This window comes from Ooceraea biroi, chromosome 1 (genome assembly GCF_003672135.1).
Source record: "Ooceraea biroi isolate clonal line C1 chromosome 1, Obir_v5.4, whole genome shotgun sequence".
NCBI lineage: Eukaryota > Metazoa > Arthropoda > Insecta > Hymenoptera > Formicidae > Ooceraea > Ooceraea biroi.
Window position 1 is genome coordinate 14,528,126 of NC_039506.1, and position 19,556 is coordinate 14,547,681.

General features: G+C 31.6%; 1 protein-coding gene across 1 annotated transcript; it reads left to right on the plus strand.

Moving 5' to 3' along the window:
- Positions 1–11: 11 nt before the first annotated feature.
- On the plus strand, positions 12–15,859 carry LOC105285569 (cytochrome P450 4C1-like). Its single transcript, XM_026973753.1, has 20 exons — positions 12–412; positions 1,385–1,641; positions 1,876–1,932; positions 2,211–2,301; positions 2,612–2,797; positions 3,019–3,115; positions 3,315–3,417; positions 3,609–3,699; positions 3,789–3,895; positions 4,280–4,348; positions 4,552–4,720; positions 5,128–5,307; positions 5,374–5,510; positions 11,210–11,317; positions 11,525–11,615; positions 13,441–13,547; positions 13,880–13,948; positions 14,112–14,280; positions 14,749–14,928; positions 14,995–15,859. Exons 2-20 carry the CDS (start codon positions 1,534–1,536, stop codon positions 15,150–15,152), a joined length of 2,277 nt encoding a protein of 758 aa, XP_026829554.1. The 5' UTR covers positions 12–412; positions 1,385–1,533; the 3' UTR covers positions 15,153–15,859.
- Positions 15,860–19,556: the final 3,697 nt, after the last annotated feature.

The window sequence follows — 19,556 nt, forward strand, 5'->3', positions numbered from 1 at the left end:
CAACGTGCTATTTGTTAAGGATTTATGTAACTTCAGCGATATTAAACTACTTTGTAAGATTAGCTAAATACAATCTATTACAACATGATAAACACTTGTAAGATATAAACATAAAAAACGCATACAGTAAAAATTGTTATATAAGTTGTTAAGGCGTATCTTTAGGCGTGTCAGTAATGAGATAGCAGTTTCTCAACGGCTATCATTAGCGCAACATCGTAACAACACCAATAGCAGTAATATTTGATTGAATGTCGAACTTGCAAGTATCAAGTGCAGTTCCACAAAGTAATATGTTATTAGTGTGCAAGAACTGTTATAGTTTTTGAAAGGAAGAAGATATTTAAGCAGGAGTTTCACGAATTATTTTTTATACTTCTTAAGAAAACAAGTTGGGATATTTAAAATCTATGTAAGTTTGCTATGTTTACTATATATCTATATGCTATATGTGTGCTATATGTCTATATATTTATTCTAATTCTATTTTATATTATATTACTTTCCTTTCTTTCTGTGTATCTTGTATAATACTTTCGTACCATGTATTTGTACCATGTAATATCCATAAATTCTATTGTAATTCTAAATTAAATCTAACATTTGAAATATTTTTGACTGTGAATAATGAGTTGTATTGTTATCTAAAATTCTTTACCGTTTGTTATCAAATTATAACTTGTCAGAATAGAGAATCTTCGGCTATTTCTAAATATATTTTCAATAAAAATATTCACATCTAAATGATTTATAGCAGATATAGTTACGGAATGATATAGTTATGTAGAAACAGGGCGTAAGCACAAGAGTTAGTGACGCAGGACTAACACTTCACTCAAAATCAAAAACACAAAAACTCTAATAATATAATCAGAAGGAAAGTCCGGGAATCACAACTTTCGCCAAAACAAATCCTGACCATCTTCTTTGCCCGACTCTCGACGACTCCGCCTTTTTTTTCAACTGATTTTTTTTCTCAAATGGGTATCTTGTTGTACATAGCGACGACATATAACAGCCAGTTAATGCTATTGTAATGCAGAACGTCTGTCTCGCGACTATTGTAGGCCCCAATCATTCCGACTTCATTTATTGATACTTCTCATTTACATTTTCGCCTACAGTTATATATGTATTGTTATATAATGTATAAGATTTTTAGATGTTATCATAAGGCTTTACAGTAAAGTTCTTACGACATTTCTTTTAAGATATAAATACATTTTTTTGTGCCTGGCCTCTTCTTTTTTGAACAGTACACATTTTTTTAATAGTCTCACATATTGGTAATGTCTCGTTCTTCCCTTATAACCAATGCCTTTTACAGTCCTAACTTAAAGTTATGTTATAATCAAAACAACAAAATTTATTTCTTGTATTACAGCATATTATAGATATTACATAATTAATATCTCAAAAAATCAAGAGTGACGACAGAAACGAAGGAAAGACGGACTGCATTTTACATTATGCAATAAACGATGATTGTCGGCGTATTACTGTCATGTGCTATATTCGCATTTTTCTATTATTATGTTATCCATCTTGCACGGTTTAGGCGACTTATCAATCTCATTCCGGGACCACGAATGGTTCCAATTTTCGGTGATATTTTCAAAGCACTACCTTATCCTTCACAAGGCAAGTAAAAGTTTCTATAAATTTTCAATCTAATAACAAATTATTTATCAGTGTAATATAAATGGTTAATTGAGAGGACGAATATTTGTCTAACACTTTGGTGGTAACAATACATTTGAATTCAGCCTCTCAGCAGCTGAACTCCATTCCATAATTTTCTGAATTTACATACACTTGAACACGAAAATCATTTGCTTGGGTTTATCATTTTTGATTTTCTTCTTAATATTCTAGAAGTTATCTGGGACATTTTCGTGTCACGCTCTAAACGGTATCCTTCAATTTATTAAGGTTGGTACTTCATCATCGGCTACATCGTCATTCTGAATCCGCACGATACCCAGGTAGAGTAACTCAGTTGTGGATTGATGTTACATAAAATCTTTCGGATACCGATATCTACTTTTCCTATGAATGATCATAAATAAGAATTGTATAAATGATTCTTAATGTTTGTTGAAGTGCAAATTTTCTAAAAATCTTACCACGGAGATCTCGTCCTATATTTTACTATTTGACTCTCGCTCTATTTCATGAAAATAATTATTTACTCTGGGTTCTGGGTTTAGACGATACTGAACAGTACGAAATATAATACGAAAGGTATCCTGTACAAATTTCTTCGTCCATGGTTAAGAGACGGTCTTCTTATCAGTAAAGGTACCGAATTAGACTTACAAATATTTTTCGGATCTCCTGCATAAATATATATATATATATATATATATATATATGTATATATACATACACATGTACACAAACTTCTTCTCAATAATTTATGCAAAAATATATTTTGTTATTTACTGCTCATGTGGTTTACATGTATTTGCGTTTATATATACTATCTAAAAACACAGATTTCTGAAAAAGTAAATATTGTATATATACATGTACATTTTAATAATAAAGAACTTTAATAATTAGATGAATTTGTTATTTAAATAGTTAAAATGTCTTATTTTTATTTCAGGAGGAAAATGGCAAGAAAGGCGAAAGATACTAACGCCTACGTTCCATTTTAATATATTAAAACAATTTGTTGATATTATGGTCGAGGAAAGCAATCATATGACAAAATCGTTGAAAGATATGGAAGATTCGACTGTTCAAGATTTACAGTCTTTTTTTAGCTATCATACTTTGAATATAATATGTGGTAAAAACAAAATAGCTATAGTTCTATAAAAAGAAAGAAAAGTGTTTGCTTTGATCTAATTATTCTAGGAAAAGAATTACCTTCAGAAAGTATTCAATGAAGTATTTGTGTTTTGTCATGTGTAAACAGCACTGGGCTCTAATATTGCTAATAATGTATAATATATATCAAATTGATGAATTAAACTAACTGAAAAAACTGTCTAACTCATAAATTTGCAGAAACTTCCATGGGTACTTCCTTGCAAAACATAGACGTGGCAGAACAAGAGCGCTACCGCAACGCGATCCATGTTTTAACTGAAATATTATTTCATAAGTAATTGTGGAATTAATAGTAAACTTATAAAACAAATTTATTCTAACATACCAATACATACGTAATAAAAATTATAGCAAAGTGGACGAAAACTTTTAGTGATATAATAATTATAAAACACTTAAACAAATAGTTTATATGTTTCTTTTTATATGTATTTCATATCTATATATTTCTCATGATTACATTTTGCATATAGAATTGTACGTCTGTGGTATCACAGTGAAATAGTATTCTGGTTCTCGTCAAAATATAAAGAACAAGTTAAATGTTTGAAAATACTACACAGTTTTACGGAAAAAGTGAGTACAAATATTATTACACAAAACTGTGAAAATTCTTGAGTAAATTACAAAATTATTTCCAGTAAGATTGCAAAAAATGTATATGATTAACATATATTTGAATGAAAAATTCAATGTTGCTGATAACCTCCTAATGAGCGATGTATAACGAACGCATATATTTACAACATTTTTTTCATTTGTCGTAGATTATTGCGGAAAGGAAACGATATCACGAATCAACTGGTGGACGATATCTAAATTTTGAAAATACGGCAGAAGATAATGATATGATAGGAAGTACATATATATAGAATAAATATATTTCTGTTATTATATTTATAGAAGTTTTGATTAAAGTTCAATCCATTTGTTCTACTTGTTTTAAGGACGAAAGAAACGGCTTGCCATGATGGATCTCATGATAGCAGCGTCCAATAATAACCAAATGAGCGATTCGGACATCAGAGAAGAAGTTGACACCTTCGTGTTTGAAGTAAACGCTCCCATTTAATTTGCTTTTTTCAGAAAATGCTACAAGACGTGTGGAATAAATTGGATATCCGATTAAAATAAGCAAGAATTGTTACACCTACGTCTGAATTGTCTCAATATGTTTGAAATAATCATTTCCTTAGAAAATAGTAATTGCTTTTTAATTTTTTAAAACACACGATGCAAAAAAGTTCTACATGAAGTTCTCTAAACATACAGATGTAATACACGAGGATTCCGAATTAGTCTAATAAATTAATTATTTCTGTTTTTATCATCAAAGTATATGATTGTAATATGATAAATTAATAGGATAAATTATAATATGATAAAGTAATATGAATAAATGAATAAAAAATGAATAAATGATTTTTTCTTTTTATAGGGTCATGATACCGTAGCAATGGCATTGACTTTCGCTGTATTACTGTTAGCCGAACATAAGGACATACAGGTATTTTTTAATAAAGTATTGAATTAGAATAAACACAATTAATTAAATTCAATCGTTTCTTTCACTCCACTTTCACAGTTAACTGAACTTGTTTTAGGTCTAAAATAGTGTACATACTGTGGTGATTTTATCTTAATAATTAACTATACGAATAGTCATATGATCTAAAATTCACTGTACGAAAATCTGTTTTATGACTGTAGGATCGTGTCAGAAATGAAGTCAATGCTGTAATGGAAGAAAACGGAGGAAAACTGACTATGACAGCGTTACAGAATCTGCCATACCTAGAGAGATGTTTGAAGGAAACGATGAGATTGTATCCTAGTGTTTATTTTATAGTACGAAAGTTAGAGGAAGATGTAATGTTACGTAAGGAGTTAAGAATTAATAATCATACATTATACATGTTTCGTATCATAAGCAAAGAAAATAAGTTGTAAACATGGCAATCGAAGTGTTTCATGCAAAAATGGAAATTCACGATGATGTTTCATAAAACGTTGTCGGTGCTTTCATTGTTCAAGGCATAACACTCCTAAGTACATCGTTACTGTACTGCACATTTGTCACAATTAAGATTCTTTGATATATTATAAATTCAGCAACACATAATTGATCAAGTTAGACATTTAATTCAATACGTGGAAACTGTGTTTTTTATTAACGTAGATAATAATTTATAGCTAAACATTTACTCTGCACTATCGGGATTGCTTTTTAATTAATAAATTGCTGTTATTATAATCCTTAAGTTTACTCTATTATGCTATTTTTAGAATCATATCTAGTACCTGCTGGAACAGAGGTGACTATTGATATTATACATCTTCACCAACATCCTGGTTTCTGGCCAAATCCGGAGGTGTTCGATCCAGATAGATTTTTGCCAGAATTGGCGCAAAATCGTCATCCTTTCGCTTATATACCATTTAGCGCTGGTTCGCGGAATTGCATAGGTAATCTACTAGATCATAATATCTTCTTGCGTGTAAAGCAGTTTATAACGCGTTTACTCATAACAGGTCAACGATTCGCCATGATGGAGCTGAAAACCGTAATTGGTACCTTGGTGCACAACTTTTATTTGGAACCCATCGATCGCTTGAAAGACATTCGATTTTTCATGGATTTAATTATTCGGCCTAAACACCCGGTGCGCGTAAAATTCGTCCCAATCAAAGATGCTCAACTGTTATAAGGGACTTATATCGGGGTGAAAACCTGATGATGAGAAATGACGCATTTACTAAACGAGCATTATTACATTACTTCTCAGGATCACGGGATACATATTGCATGATATAAGTCGGAGATTAATTGTACTTATTGGTTTAGGAAAATGGTTTTGGTTGCTTTAAGTTTGTAAGTCAGATATTTCTTCAAATAGTGTTGTTTTGAGACTTTTAGTTCAAAGAACGCTTGTGTAGAAAGAATGAAAAGCATTTATATTATCTGTGAGACATTATGAAGTTTTTTACAGTATCAATTTGATCGACAATCTTTTTTGTTACATTGTTCAAAATACACTTACGATTTGCAGTCGCCAGTCTTCTTCCCTCACTGTCTCTCCTGCTCTCCCTCTCACCCTCCTATCATTCTCTCTGTCATTCTCGTTTTTCTCTCCAAGCCGACCGGACATGTCATTTAAGTAATGCAAAATAATATGAACTAAATTCTTTAACTGGTCTTTAGTCAAGGAAATTCCTTTTAAAAACTGATTGCTGTAAGTAATATATATTGTCAAAATGGCAAAGAAATCAATAAAAATTTCTTTACAGAGCGAAATTTTTGTCGAGACGGATATGTGATTAATTATTTAGATTAACATAATTATACATACATATAATTATAAAACGAAATCAGGGACATAGTTTGGTTTTTGGCTGATGGACATTAATGTGCTCTCCTCTCTCTCTACTGCGTTGACTCGCGGAGATTAAAAACTTAACTTAGTACATTGAAAAACAGGTTTCTACGCAATTTGTCGTTAAAAATGGCATGAATAATCACATTCATACATATATTATCAAGGATAAAAATAAAATGTTACCTATATCTTATACTAGCATCCCCTGTCACGCGGGCTTCGGCCGCGATATTATGTGTAGAATTAAATAAAAACACATTTTACCCCTTCTCACTCGTTAGGGGTGGAATTTCGGAAAACCCACCCTTAGTGAGCACCTACGTGATAGTAGGATTATACCCTTAAAATTTCAAGTCGATAGGTGCAGTGGTTCGGGCTGCACGTTGATGAGTCAGTGAGTGAGTGAGTGAGTGAGTGGTATTTGGCTTATATATGTATATAGATGAGATGCTACTTTGCAAGTTCGCATATCGCAGAAGTGTTGCAGTAACGCTATTGACATCACCATTATCGGCAACGGATGTAAGGACATTAAACGGACGTTATAACTTATAGAAAAATAATAACTTATTAATTATCGAAATTGTAGTTATCTCGTATAGCTTCAAAGAATTAATATAGTATACAAGTGTAAGTGATTTAAAATTTTTCTGGAGCGAAAGAAGTAAGCAGATATTTCATGATTTACATCATTTACTTTTAAGTATATATCTCTTCAAACGAACTTCAAACCATCTCTTGAAGCACATATCCAATCCATAGCATGCAGTTACATATAAAATTATTTATCTATGTTATTATATTGAAACATAATTGACAGAAAAAAGTAATTACACTTCTTTTTTTATTACATTAACTTGCGGTGGTTGCACTTGTTATAGCTATAAGTAGCTTAACTAGTTATAGCAGATCAAATCTAATACACTCTTCCTTCTTCAATGTCTCGGACTGCATGAATAGCAAACCCATAAAAACTTCATGTAATAAAGTAAAGGTTACTAGACTATTTAATAATAGAACATATTGGGACACACTTTTCTACTTAATCCATGGATTAGTAGGACATGAATTATCTTTCTTTACTGATTAATGACTCGTATATTTTACAGATGTCAAATCGCAGTCTACGATTAATGTGCACTTCACTCTTATGAGATGCATTAACATCATCGTGAGTTTTCTAACTTTGTTGGTTTAACAACAGAAGTATAAAAGAAACATAAAGAGATTAATGTGAGAACAGTAATGCCTGTGCTTCTTTTTTAGAGGAGTTATAATTAGAACAATTTGAAACTTCTGACATAAGACGGTTAAGAAATTAATACGACGAAAAAATATTGCCGTTAAAATGCTGAGACTGCTAAAGAAGTATACTTTCGGTTATCATATGCTGCCGACGAGCAATATGTTAGTGCCAGGCAAAACGATCGTGATGTCACAAAAAAAGTGTCACAACCTCTGTGCTTATGACTGTACATATATAAGTTGTTAAGTCGTATCTTCGCGTGTCAGTAATGAGATAGTAGTGTGACGTGTCATGTCGCTCTGCGGCGATTAGCACAGCAGTGTAACAACAGTTTGTCACCAATAGGAGTAATAATTGATCATTGTCGAAATTGCAGTTATCTAGTGCAGTTCCAAATCTTAATATCTTATTAGTGTGCAAGGACCGTTATATTTTGTGAAAGAAAGAAGGTATTTAAGCAGAAGTTTCACGAATTATATTTTATGTTTCTTAAGAAAACAAGTTGGGATATTTAAAATCTATGTAAGTTTGCTATGTTTGCGTCTATACATTACTTATCTCTTAACGGGTATTAATGTATTCTCCTTTCTCTATTACCTTGTATTACTTAGCAGTGGTAGTTATCAATTCCACTTATTACACTACAAAAATATAATGTATTGAGAAAAATGCAGCATTCAAATAGATTAAAAGGATTTGTTTGTATAAATAAAATCTTTTTCAACAAAAGTATTATAACTCAATTGTATAAGATGACAACAACTTGATAGTAATAGCAGGCCAAATTTAATATGTTCTTCCTTCTTCAATGTCACGGACTGCGTAAGCAGCAAACACATAAAAACGTAATGTAATAAAGAACAAGTTACTGGACGGATGAGATGTTAAAACGACGCAAAAACTATTTCCACTTACGTATATAAGTTGCTAAGTTAACATCTTCGCGTGTCAGTAATGAATTAATAGTGTGACGTGTCATGTTGCTCTGCGGCGATTACCGTAACAGTGTAACAACAGTTTGCCACCAATGGGAATAATAATTGATTCATTGTCGAAATTGCAATCTATTGTGCGGTTCCAAAACTTAATATCTTATTATTAATGTGTAAAGACTCTTATATTTTTTGGAAGAAAAAAGGTATTTAATTAGAAATTTCACGAAGTAATCTTTATGCTCCTTGAGAAGACAAGGACACAGAAGTTGCCGGTTGGATATACAATCAATGTAATTTTATTATATTTATGTCTATACGTTTATTATAATTCTATTTTATAATATATTATTTTTGTTTAGTCCCGTGGTATCTTGTTTCTCATTTCCATATCGCATGTTTTTACTGCATGTTTTTAGATATTATATTAAATCTGTTTCTAAATTAAATCTAACTCATATGAATTTTTACAATTACGGATTTGAATGAATAAGTGGGTAAATTTTTGTCTAAATTTCTCCACCTCTATATCAAATTATAATTGTCAAGGTAGATATTTCTGGTCTATTTTTCAATATAATATATTCTCAAAAGATATGTATTAGCTGAGAGCAGGTTCAATTCAGTTATACATAAGAACAATCTCCAAGTGAACTTGTGATAAAAAATTTGATAAAAATAACGCATGTAATTTCAAGTGCAGATGTATAATAAATCTAGATTTCAGATATTTAAGATTACGATAGTATGTATCTATGCATTGTCGTAATAAGTTACTATATCGTTACTTTCTGCAATCGATTACATTATAGATTTTTATACAAAATAAGATTGATAATAACTTGGCAGAGATATTTCAGTTATAAATGTCGAAGATCTTATCGACCTCAGTAATAAAGTCCACAATCAAAGTCCACGATTTCGTTACTAGCAGTGATATGAATAATGCATAACATGCGCATGTGTTTTTATTTATTCCATATCAGTGTAATTTCTTATGTGAATCTATTAGGTTGTCCTAAAAGTTTCTTTCGTTTTATTAGTAAGTAATACATGCATAATATTTTACAACTCTTCAAGGCGAATGAAACGTATTCTACGATAGCTAGACGACGACTAAAAAGGATGACATCAACGTCTAAGCGATAAGATTGCCTGTTTATAAACACTGCCCGATGAAGAGGCTGCGTGCAGGCTGCGAAAGAAACTTTTGGGACAACCTAATATAATGTTGCAATTGCGGAAAATTGCGTTATAATAAGTCTATTGTGAGTATTGACACAGTACAATGCAGGTCTGCTTATGTAAAATATATCATAAGTGGTATGTTCCTATTATTAAATCTGTCAGAAATACCTTCAAGATATCTAAAGTCTCTGGAACTCTACTGAGGAACAAGCGTATGCAATGGGTAGGGTGAGGTAGAATGAACTATGTTCCATCGTCCGGTCCGATTACTGTAAATCTCGACTAGTTTTTATATGGAATATTAAGACACAAAGGCATGTTACAACAAGAAAAGTAGATATGAAATAATGTATTATACCAGCGTGCGCAAATATTACTCCCCATATGTTAAATAACGTTTAATGTTTCTCCAGTGTTCAATTATAAAAAATGTATAGATTTAAAAGGTCGCCATTTTAAACATCCGTAAAGTAAATATATTATACATGTCTACTCACAATATTTTGTGCGTTACTTGTTCCAAATTTTTATCAAACTCATTTGAAGATCATATTATTATGATCAGGACCATTGAATTCATCTTGAGGTAACACATAGTGCACATAAAAATATATATTGTGTGAATTGATCTCAGCTAACACATAGTGCACATAAACATATAGAATTAAAAAACCGACGACATTAAAATATTAAAAAGACTTATCTCGAAAGAAAAGATTTCTTCATCACAATATTGATATAAATTACATAATTTTTATCTGACACATTTATATTTAACAGAAAAAACAAAAAAAATGATTTAAAAGCTGATGTTAGGTGAAATATTGTATAATACGTAAGACTTTCAGAAACTATTAGACTTTATACTAAAGCATCAAGATTACGATATGCTACGTATATTAAGATATAAATGCATTAATAGACATGGTCTCTATTTCCTTGTACAGCATATAATTTTCGCAATACAAAACATCTTGTCAGATAATTTTCTATAATTAATATCTCTTATTGCCTTAAGATAATTTCTTTTATAATTACTTTTATAACAACGGCAATTTATTTTTTGTTACAGCGTAATACAGATATTACATAACTGATATTAATCATTACACTTATATAATACCTGAAAGAATTGAGAAAGACAAATCGAAAGAAAGCTGGACAGCATTTTACATTATCCAATAAACGATGATTCTTGAATTACTACTGTCATGTGCTGTTATTGCATTTTTATATTATTATGTTATCCATCTTGCAAAGTACAGGCGGCTTATCAACCTTATTCCGGGACCATCAATGTATCCAATTTTCGGTGATATTTTCAATGTAATATTTAGTCCACGAGGCAAGTAAAAGGTTGCAAAACTTTTCAATCTGTCAACGAGCGTATGATTTGTTTATGAAAATTATTTATCGGTGTATAGATAATAAAGTAGGATAGAGAGAGTATATTTGCCTAATGTTTTGCCGTTTACAACAGTACTTGTTGAATCTATCAGCAGCTAAACTCAACTCCACTCTCTACAAATTTCTGCATTTGCATATAGCATTAGAGAGCATTAAAATTATATACTTATTACATCCAGTTTTGAATGTTGTTTAAATTAAGTTCTGATATTTTAGAGGATATGTGGGACCTTTTCGTGTTACGCTCTAAACTGTATCGCCCATTGTATAAAGTTTGGTACTTGACAATCGCTTACGTCGTCCTTCTGACTCCAGACGACATGCAGGTAGAGAAAATCAATTGTAGATTGATATTTGATGTTATATTAAAAGTTTATGTTTTCTATAAATAATCGTAAATAAGAACTGCATGAACGGATCTTTTCTGAAGTAAAATTTTCTACAGCATTTCTCGCGCAGATCACATTCTACATTTTACTCTTTGAACCTCGCCCTGTTTCAAACTTCTTTAATTTGATTTACTCTGATTTTAGTTGGTTTTGAACACCACAAAATATAATGCAAAAGGCATCCTTTATAATCTTTTTCATCCATGGATGGGTGACGGTCTCCTCGTTAGTAAAGGTACTACAATACAGACTTAAACCTATATTTCGGATCTAATATATAAAAGCATACAAACGCACACACAACAAACTTCTTCTCGATATAATTTATACAAAAGTATTTATATTTTCTGTTATTAATCCTTATATGTGTCTGCGTTCTATTAACTTAAACAGATTCATGAAAAAGTAGATATTTTATGTATATGCACATTTTAATAATAATGAACTTAAATAATTGGATGAATGTGCATCACGCTATGAATATCGTGATTTAAAATGCCATTTTATTTTTCTTTCAGGAGCAAAATGGCAAGAAAGGCGAAAAATACTAACGCCTGCGTTCCACTTCCATATATTAAAAAACTTTTTTGATATTTTGGCCGAAGAAAGCAATCGTATGGTGACATCGTTAAAAAATATGAAAGACTCCACTATCCTGAATTTAGAGTCTTTCATTAGCCATCATACATTAAATATAATATGTGGTATAAACGATATACATACAATTCCAGAAAAAGAAAGAAAAGGCTCTGTCTTGGACTAACTATATTTAAAAAATAGATTCTTTTACTAAATTAAGCGTCTGTGTTTTGCACTGCATAAACCATACTAAACTAGTATTGTTATATAATATCGCATAATAAATATTATATCGGTAAATGTTTATTAAATTTCAATTTACAGAAACTTCCATGGGCATTTCCTTGCAGAATATAGACGCGACTGAACAACAAGAGTATCGCAAAGCAATCCATGACATGGGTGAAATATTCATTTACAGGTAATTGTGAGATTAATATAAAATTTAAAAAGTACATTTATTGTAATACAGTGATATGTAATGAAAACTATAGCAAAGTAGACGAAAAACTCGTCATAAATAATAGTGTCCTAAATAATAATTATACAACTCTAAAGAAAAAGTACATTTATCTTTTTATACATATGTATGTAAGATATATACGTATATTTCATATATATATTTCTCATGATTACATTTTACATATATAGAGGTTTCCGTCCGTGGTATATGAACGATACACTGTTCAAGTTCTCGTCGAAATATAAACACCAAATTAAATGTTTGAAAGTATTACATGGTTTCACGGAAAAAGTGAGTACAAATAATAGTACACATAAGCTCGTGCATTTCCGTCACAGAATCCGTACACGAAATGAATATCAGTGTATTCCTCATTTGAAAACACTTTTGGCATTCTGATAGTAATTGCTAGTTCACACGACGATTGAAATCTAACAGCTACTGTTGTGAAAGTAACAATCATACTGAATCGTTTCAACATAGTGAACATGAATACATGTGAATACACATAACATAAACATCTTCGACCTTCCAAATTCTACACTATGTTCCGTTGTTACTTATCTCATATTTCTTTTCAATATTGGTTTATAACTTTGTAATAAAGCATTTCTAAGCAAACTCGATATAAGAATTTTTTCTTATTTCCACTAGTAGAATATGCTCCCGCAGTTTGTCGGTTAAAACCCGGGACACCCTGTATAATTAACATGTATGTTTGCAAAGAAGATGAATAATTTAATGTTGCTTATAACCTTCTACCGAGCGATAAATAACGAATGTATATATTACAGCATACATATATTACAGAATGTATATTTTACAGCAGATCATTTGTTGTAGATTATTGCGGAAAGGAAACGATATCACGAATCCACTGACGGACGATATCTAAATTTTGAAAATGAGGTAGAAGATGATTACATGATGGGAAGTATGTACAGAATAAATGCAACATTTGCGTTATCATATTAATAAAATTTTTTATTAGATCTTCTAGTTGTTTTATATGTTTAAGGTCGAAAGAAGCGCCTTGCTATGTTGGATCTCATGATAGCAGCATCCAATAATAACCAAATGAGCGATTCGGACATCAGAGAAGAAGTAGACACCTTCATGTTTGAAGTAAACGCTTTCATCTCATTTCTTCGAAAAATATTACAAGATATACGGAATAAATTAGTCAGGTCGAGTAAAATAAGGAAAAACTGTCACAACTACGTCTCATGCTTCCAAATAATTATTTTCTTAGACAATTGTAATTTCTTTTTAATTTAAAAATATGTGACGCAAAGAAGTTTTATGTGAAATCCTTTAAATTCAGAGATATAATGAACGTGGAATTCGAGTTAGCTTGGTAAATTAATTATTTCTGTTTTTACCACAGAAGTATCTATAACTATTACATGACAAATGAGGATAATAAAACTAAAAAGCATGATTTTTTCTCATTAAAGGGTCACGATACCGTATCAATGGCTATCACCTTCGCTATATTACTGTTAGCCGAACATAAGGATGTGCAGGTATTTTTTATAATAAAGTACTGAATTAAAATGAACATAATGATATTCAACCGTTTACTTTACTTCGCTTTCACATTTAAGTAAATTTGTTATCTTAATAGTTAACTATACGAAGTCATATGATCCAATATTCATTGTACGAAAATCTGTTTTATGACTGTAGGATCGTGTCAGAAAGGAAGTCACAGCTGTAATGAAAGAAAATGGAGGAAAACTTACTATGACAGCGTTACAGAATCTGCCATATCTCGAGAGATGTTTGAAGGAAACATTGAGATTGTATCCTAGTGTTTATTCTATAATACGAAAGTTAGAGGAAGACGTAAAGATACGTGAGTACTTAATAAGTAGCATACATTATATATGTTTTTGTATCACAGCAAAAAAAAGAAGACTCGCGACATAGAAGTCAAGTGTGTCATGCAATAATGTAAACTCATGAAGACGTTGTTCCATAAAAAGTTATCGATGCGTTTATTGTTCGTTGCATAACATTACTAACTGCATCATTACTGCATTGAAAATTTATCAAACTTTGATATATAATGAATTTATTAATATGATTATAAATTTAATTTAATACTTGGAAACTTTTCTTACTTATGTAAATAATAATTTACATTACTATTAAATTACATTAATGTTTACTCTGCACACTCTTCATATGTTTTTATCTTTTACTTAATAATAGATGTTATTACCTAATAGGTAATATTATTACCATAATCATAATCATACTGTAATATTATTACCATGTCATTACCATACTCTGAAATAGTACTGTATTCGGCTATTTTTAGGATCGTATATCGTTCCTGCTGGAGCGGAACTATTTCTTGACATTGTACATCTCCACCGAAATCCTGATGTTTGGCCAAATCCAGATAAATTCGATCCAGACAGATTTTTGCCAGATCTGGTGCAAAATCGTCATCCTTTCGCTTACATACCGTTTAGCGCTGGTTCGCGGAATTGCATAGGTAATCTACAAGATGATAATACCTTCTTGCGTGTAAAGCAGATTATAACGTGTTCACTTATAACAGGTCAACGATTCGCTATGATGGAATTGAAAACTGTAATTGGTACCCTGGTGCACAACTTTTACTTGGAACCCATTGATTACTTAAAAGATATTCGATGTTTAGCCGATATTATTATTCGAATTAAAGAACCAGTGCGTGTAAAAATCATTCCAATCTAAGATGTTCAACTATTAGAAGGAAATACGAATGATGTCGATATGAAAACCTGGTGCATGAAGAGAAATGAAGAATTAATTATGTAAGCGTTATTGCTTGAGCAATACCATGCACAAAATGTATATTGCGTACTTAAATATTTAATTGAGAATATATAGGATACTCTTATCATTTTAGCAAAATCATTTTCTTTACTTTAACTTTGTAGGAGGTATTTCCTCGAATCGTGTAGCTCAGATAATGCTTCTAGAAAGAATAAACATCATTTATATAATCTGAGACATTATTAAGTTTTTGGAGTATCGGTCTATAATCTATGATCGACATTTTTTTATTATTACATACTTAAGAATAAAATTACATTTGTGTTTGTCATTGTGGTAAATGATTTACATTTACCACAATCTCTCTTTCTCTCGCTATTGCGAATCACGTTTAAGCAATGCATAATTCTATCGGATTAAATATTTCGATTGTTTTTAAAACACGTAATCACTTCTGAAAAAGTGATTATCCTATGCAGTGTGTCTCGAAAAAAAGCCAAAGAAATCAATAAATATTTCCTGAAGACAAACAAAAAAAATCTTTCTTGAAGCAGATATCCAATCCATTGCAGTAACAGAGTTATATACATAATTATGTACCTATGGAATTATATAGTAGATATGTACTTACAAGGAAAATTAAAGGAATCTTACTTATCTCTTAACGGGTATTAATATATTCTCCTTTCTCTATTACGTTGTATTACTTAGCAGTGGTAGTTCCACTTATTACACTACAAAAATATAATGTATTGAGAAAAATGCCGCATTAAAATGGATTAAAAGGACTTGTTTGTATATATAAAATCTTTTTTAACACAAATATTCCACTCTTAAAAAAGCCGTGTTAAATCAAATCGAAATCATTGTTGCCTCTTTTCCACGACGCTGATTGGTTATCTCGATTTGCATTGTGCGTTAGATTACCATCGCGCGGCTCTCTTCGCGTGGAGGTTAACAATTTAGTAGAGTGTCATAATTGTACTTATAATAAATAACAGATATAAAATATTATTGTTCAAAAACATTATTAATATTGAAAAATAAAATAGCGCGCGCCTGTGTTGTACTGGTAACAATATAAATAGCACAGAACTACTCGGAGTAGGAAAAAAGTTTAATGACTAGAACTTTTTCATTTATTGTTTTAACGAATCTTAAATCATCGAGAACTCTAAGCAATATGCCAATTAACAATATAAATAGCACAGAACACCTTCGAAAAGAAAAAAATTTTAATGGTTAGACCTTTTTAATTTATTGTTTTAACGAATTTTAAATCAGCGAGAACTCTAGGAAATATGCCAAATAACAGTATAAATAGCACAGAACTCCTCGGAAAAGAAAAAAATTTTAATGGCTAGAACTTTTTCATTTCTAAATCTAAAGGATTTTCAATCGTCGAGACCTCTTCGCAATATGCCAAATAACAATAGCAATAGCACAGAACTCCTTGGAAAAAGAAAAAAGTTCTTAAGGGCTAGAACTTTTTCATTTCTGGGTTTACGGTATTTTCAATAGCAGAGAACTCTAGGCAATATAAAAAATAATGATATTATCAACTCAGAACTTCTCGGAAAAGAAAAAATTTCTAACGGCTAGAACTTTTTCATTTGCGTGTTTAAAGGAGTTTTAATAGTCGAGGACTCTAAGCACTATGCTAACTAACAATATAAATATCACAGAACTCCTCGGAAAAGAAAAATCTTTTAAGCTCGATAACTTTTTCATTTCTAAATCTAAAGGATTTGCAATAGTCGAGAAATCTTGGCAATATGCCAATTAACAATATAGAAGTCTCAGAACTACTCGGAGTAGGAAAAAATTTCTAATGGCTAGAACTTTTTCATTTCTGAGTTTACGGTATTTTCAATAGCAGAGAACTATAGGCAATATAAAAAATAATGGGTAAATATTCCGATGAGGGGAGCCTGTCCCGATGTCCTTGACCTTGACATATGTTATAGAGGTCACCCTCCTGAGTGACCTTCAAGAGGTTTTAGTCGTCGCTCGTTGTTTACTAAAAAGTTATTAACAAAAGAAGTTTAATGATTTTGCACGAATTTTCAGCCGTCCACGACAAGCAAAAGGTTATATTTTCCGAAACTGGAGCCCCGGACACATACGCTCGGTTTCAACCCGCTTCGCGGGAGGGCGGGGGGCAGGGGCTTCGCCCCTCCCCCCCCGCCGGAATCAATGTAACAGATTTTACCGTACAGATTTTTATCACCTGATACACGGCACGGATCCCGGCGGGGGGGGGGCGAAGCCCCCGCCCCCGCCCTTCCGCGAAGCGGGCTGAAAACGAGCGTATGTGTCCGAGGCTCCAGTTCCGGAAAATATAACCTAACCAGGTTAGGTTAGGTTAGGTTAGGTTAGGTTAGGTTAGGTTAAAGCAGAGAATACTTTGTATTTAACTGTTTATGCTTTTGGTTAAAGTGAAGAATACTTTGTACTTATATTAAAAGAAACTATTCTTTATATATTAACGATTCACTGCTGTAGAATAATACAATGATTGGCTGAAGTTTTTGTTTAATTATATTGGTAGCCATGTTTTGTGCGATTATAGGTTGCGACATTGTATTTTTTAGAGTTCAGTTGTTATCATGGAGAGAACCGTTATAACATAGCAGCAGAGAGTTTGCGCGCGTACTTGTATTCTCGTCTTGCCTGTAAACCTCATTAAATCCGTTCATAATTACAAGAAGCAATCTTTCTAAACCCGTCTCGATCGTTTAGTGTTAACGGTGGAACACTACTCTGTACGAATAAATCGTAACAGGTTATGGGCCCAGGGTCGTGTTAGTCTGCAGAGATTCGAACGCCTTAACCTATAATTGCCACGTGAAAAAGAGACAATGGAAAAAATCGAGGAGGAAAAGTTTCGAATTCCCCTTTTTGACGGAACGAACTTTACCCATACAGCACCGAAAGATTGCAGAAACGTTGCAGAAATCTTACATTGAAAGATTGCAATATTGCATGGAAGTTGCGAAATGTCTCTGCAATGTTGCTGCAACATTGCAGTAACGTTGAAATGTCCGCCCTAGGAAACATTGCAATGAAACATTGCAGCAACATTGAAATGTGTGCTCCCAGAAACATTGCAAAAAATATAATAGTATAGTAAAAGAGAATAATTTATATTGGTCCAATATTATAAAGTAATCTGTTTTTTAGCTAATACTTAATTATGATTAAATGGGCAAATTTAATGACTTCAGATGCTTACGGCGTGCGTGGACGTTGTCCATGGGAACCTCTGCCGCAAGTGCAAAAATTCTCAGAAAAATTATTATTGTGCTAAGGCACGTACTTATATAATTGTGTAGCTAAATCTTAACGTCGAGTAAGAACTCGACATATGCACCACCTAGTGATGAGGAGCGAAAACGCATACAACTTTGCAGGATCATTTCGGTGCAATATTGCAATTGTATATCTCTCCCAGGCAGCACACATTGGTTTCAAAACCGTTTCATAAACGTTTTGCCGTAACGTTTCATAACCATTTTATTGAAACGTTTATTTAGGAGAAAAATGTCCACCAAAAAAACGTTAAGAGAAACGTTTCTTTTTCGGGAAAATAAACGTTTCAAAAACCGTCAGAAAAATATCAATTCTATATATCAATGCCTAAAAGATAGATCAGTGTTAAGTCACATTTTTGTAAAAAAAACTAGACTTTTATATTTTATGAATTAACTTCACATTTCCTTAACAACCTCATTCATAAAATATAAAAATTTTGGTTTTGCAAAAAATGTGACTTAACACTGTCTACCTCTGAGATACTAATATATTATGCTTTCTAAATATACTCTTTGTGCAATTAATAATAATGACAAATATTGCTTGAAAATTTATCAATGATGCTTCATATAAAATTTCTTTGGCAAATTAAGAAACAACATTTGTCACTTTGTTTTTTAGTGTACAAAAATCATTTGGAAAGCTGAACGTATATCTTTTTATGCTTTATCATATAAATAAAACTTTGATATATAAAAGTATTTTAAATGATTTCTGAAATTGGTGTTGGTAATATAAAAAATTACACCTTATATACTATATCAAAGAAGACGCTTTCTTTGAGATTTCGCTTTACAATCATTCTACACACACACGCACGCGCGCGCGCTCACACACACACACACACACACACACACAATGACGATAAAATTAGAGCGACCAAAGAGGTTCCCCTCCGAACGCGCGCATGTAGAGATTAAACATTCAACTACATTTTTTATTAAAAGTTATATTTTTATATTTACATATATGTACATACATGTAAAATTTCAGGACCACCCTGTATATATATGTGAACTTCATATTCTGCTTTTGATAACATTTGCA